The sequence below is a fragment of the Aedes albopictus genome, chromosome 2 (genome assembly GCF_035046485.1).
Source record: "Aedes albopictus strain Foshan chromosome 2, AalbF5, whole genome shotgun sequence".
In the NCBI taxonomy this organism is placed as follows: domain Eukaryota; kingdom Metazoa; phylum Arthropoda; class Insecta; order Diptera; family Culicidae; genus Aedes; species Aedes albopictus.
In genome coordinates, this window is record NC_085137.1 from 28,501,542 (window position 1) to 28,503,231 (window position 1,690).

The 1,690-nt window shown below is 42.1% G+C and overlaps 1 protein-coding gene across 2 annotated transcripts; it reads left to right on the top strand.

Moving 5' to 3' along the window:
• The first annotated feature begins 480 nt into the window (after positions 1-480).
• Positions 481-1,398, top strand: LOC109402726 (uncharacterized). Of its 2 annotated transcripts, none has more exons than XM_019675431.3 (2): positions 481-635; positions 782-1,398. In XM_019675431.3, exons 1-2 carry the CDS (start codon positions 597-599, stop codon positions 1,058-1,060), a joined length of 318 nt encoding a protein of 105 aa, XP_019530976.1. In that variant the 5' UTR covers positions 481-596; the 3' UTR covers positions 1,061-1,398. The 2 variants fall into 2 exon arrangements, with proteins under 2 accessions (XP_019530976.1, XP_019530983.1); XM_019675438.3 differs by having other exon boundaries at positions 489-635; positions 779-1,398.
• Positions 1,399-1,690: the final 292 nt, after the last annotated feature.

Below are 1,690 nucleotides of genomic sequence, written 5' to 3' on the forward strand. Positions count from 1 at the left end.
TCATCTGTCAAATTGCATTATGCACCGACCATTTGCATAAGCCATCAATACAATATGATAATTCTGTGATATCAGACATCAATAATAGAACCAAAATTCATCGAAAATGATAGAAATCATGACACCGAACCAAAAATCCAAAATAGCTAACCATCAAATCCAGACTCAATCAGCCACGACAACAAACAATAAACTTCCAAAAGAGTCTCCAAGACTCTTCGCTAGCGGTTTCAGACGAAACAGCAGAAAAACAAATTCACGCGGATCTTCATTTGAATATGGCAGTTTGGCGATACAAATCTTTTATTATTAGCCGTTCCCCGCCCTGGCCACAGAACTGGGAGCGGAGTGAGGTGTTGGACTACTTTTTTCGCTGTATTCAACCGGTCTCGGTGGATCGTCGGATTGGATTCGAAGGCAGATTTCTGGTCATGTTTTTTTGTTATGGTTTTTGTTTGTGTATTTTATATGGGTGATGGCTGGAAGTTGATCTTCCCCGGAGGAGGAAGGGCGATTGGCGTTTTCCTTGCGCCGATAGTGGAGAAAATCCAACGAGTTTGGGCGATATATAAAAGCACGGAACGCCCAAACTATCAATGTTCTATAGCTTGGGATTCCTTAGAGAAAAGACAGAGGTAAGCAAACGCTCCGAACAGGTGTTCAAGATACTTTGAGCATTTGGTTGGACTTTGGTGAATACAAGTTCTACTTTTGAAATTGAAGAGTAGTTGTGATCTCCAAATAAAACGTTCAACTAACGCACTTGAATCTCTTCCAGTAGTACAAAATGAAGATCCTCGTCTGCCTGTTTGCCCTGCTCGTGGCCGTCCTGGCGAGACCCCAGAATCTTCCCTTCTACCAGGAAGGCCTCCAGATTGGCAGCCGCATCCAGTTCCTGGCCCCCCATGATACCGTCCTGGATTACGGAGTAGTCCCGCTTGTCAACGTTCTGGAAGACATCCCCTACACCGAGAACGTCGATCTGACCCGTTTCCTCACCGGACTGGATGCTCCCGTCGCCTCCAACCTGCAGCGTTCGGTCGGCGAAGCTCTGTCCTAAACACCCCAAGCTGGTACTCAACCCGTCGTATCCAGACAACCCAGACCTCGGCAAACGACCCCGGAACATTTCTAATGGAAACCTTTCGGTGATTGCAATCATCACGACGATGCTGATTCTGCAACAACTACTGACATCTTTTGTGGCCACAAAGTTGACTTCTTCCGATGCCATCGGACCTTGTGTGAGAGTTAAAGACATGATTCGAACGAGATACGTTGCGCGAACGTGTGTGAAATCTTCAAAGCTAGTGAATCCTAAATGAAAATAAATTTATTTTATTTATTCTAGACAGTAAGGCGTAAAGTGAAAACTGCGAATAAAGTGACTAAAATGTATTTCTACTCTCTGCTTAATGGATGACAAAACCGTGATGATAATTGATACAAATAAGTTGTACTTACATTGCATTGGGATTAAACGAATACATGATCTAAGTAATCAACCTATTAGTAATCTGAAACTGCAAAACTTTTTATTAAGAGGAATCGTACGACTTAAAAAAAACAATAATTCTAGAATGTGATAGGTAATAAATACTTGATCAATCTTCTAGGGCTTCAAAAAATATTTGATGAATGGGCAAAACTTCAGACAATATATATTACCATTTCACAGAGTTGTAATAGT

Bases quoted from the DNA above. Each gene is read 5' to 3' on its own strand.
- LOC109402726 (XM_019675431.3), top strand. From the start codon at position 597: ATGTTCTATAGCTTGGGATTCCTTAGAGAAAAGACAGAG. The intron at 636-781 runs GTAAGCAAACGC...CTCTTCCAGTAG, and splicing joins TCCTTAGAGAAAAGACAGAG to TACAAAATGAAGATCCTCGT.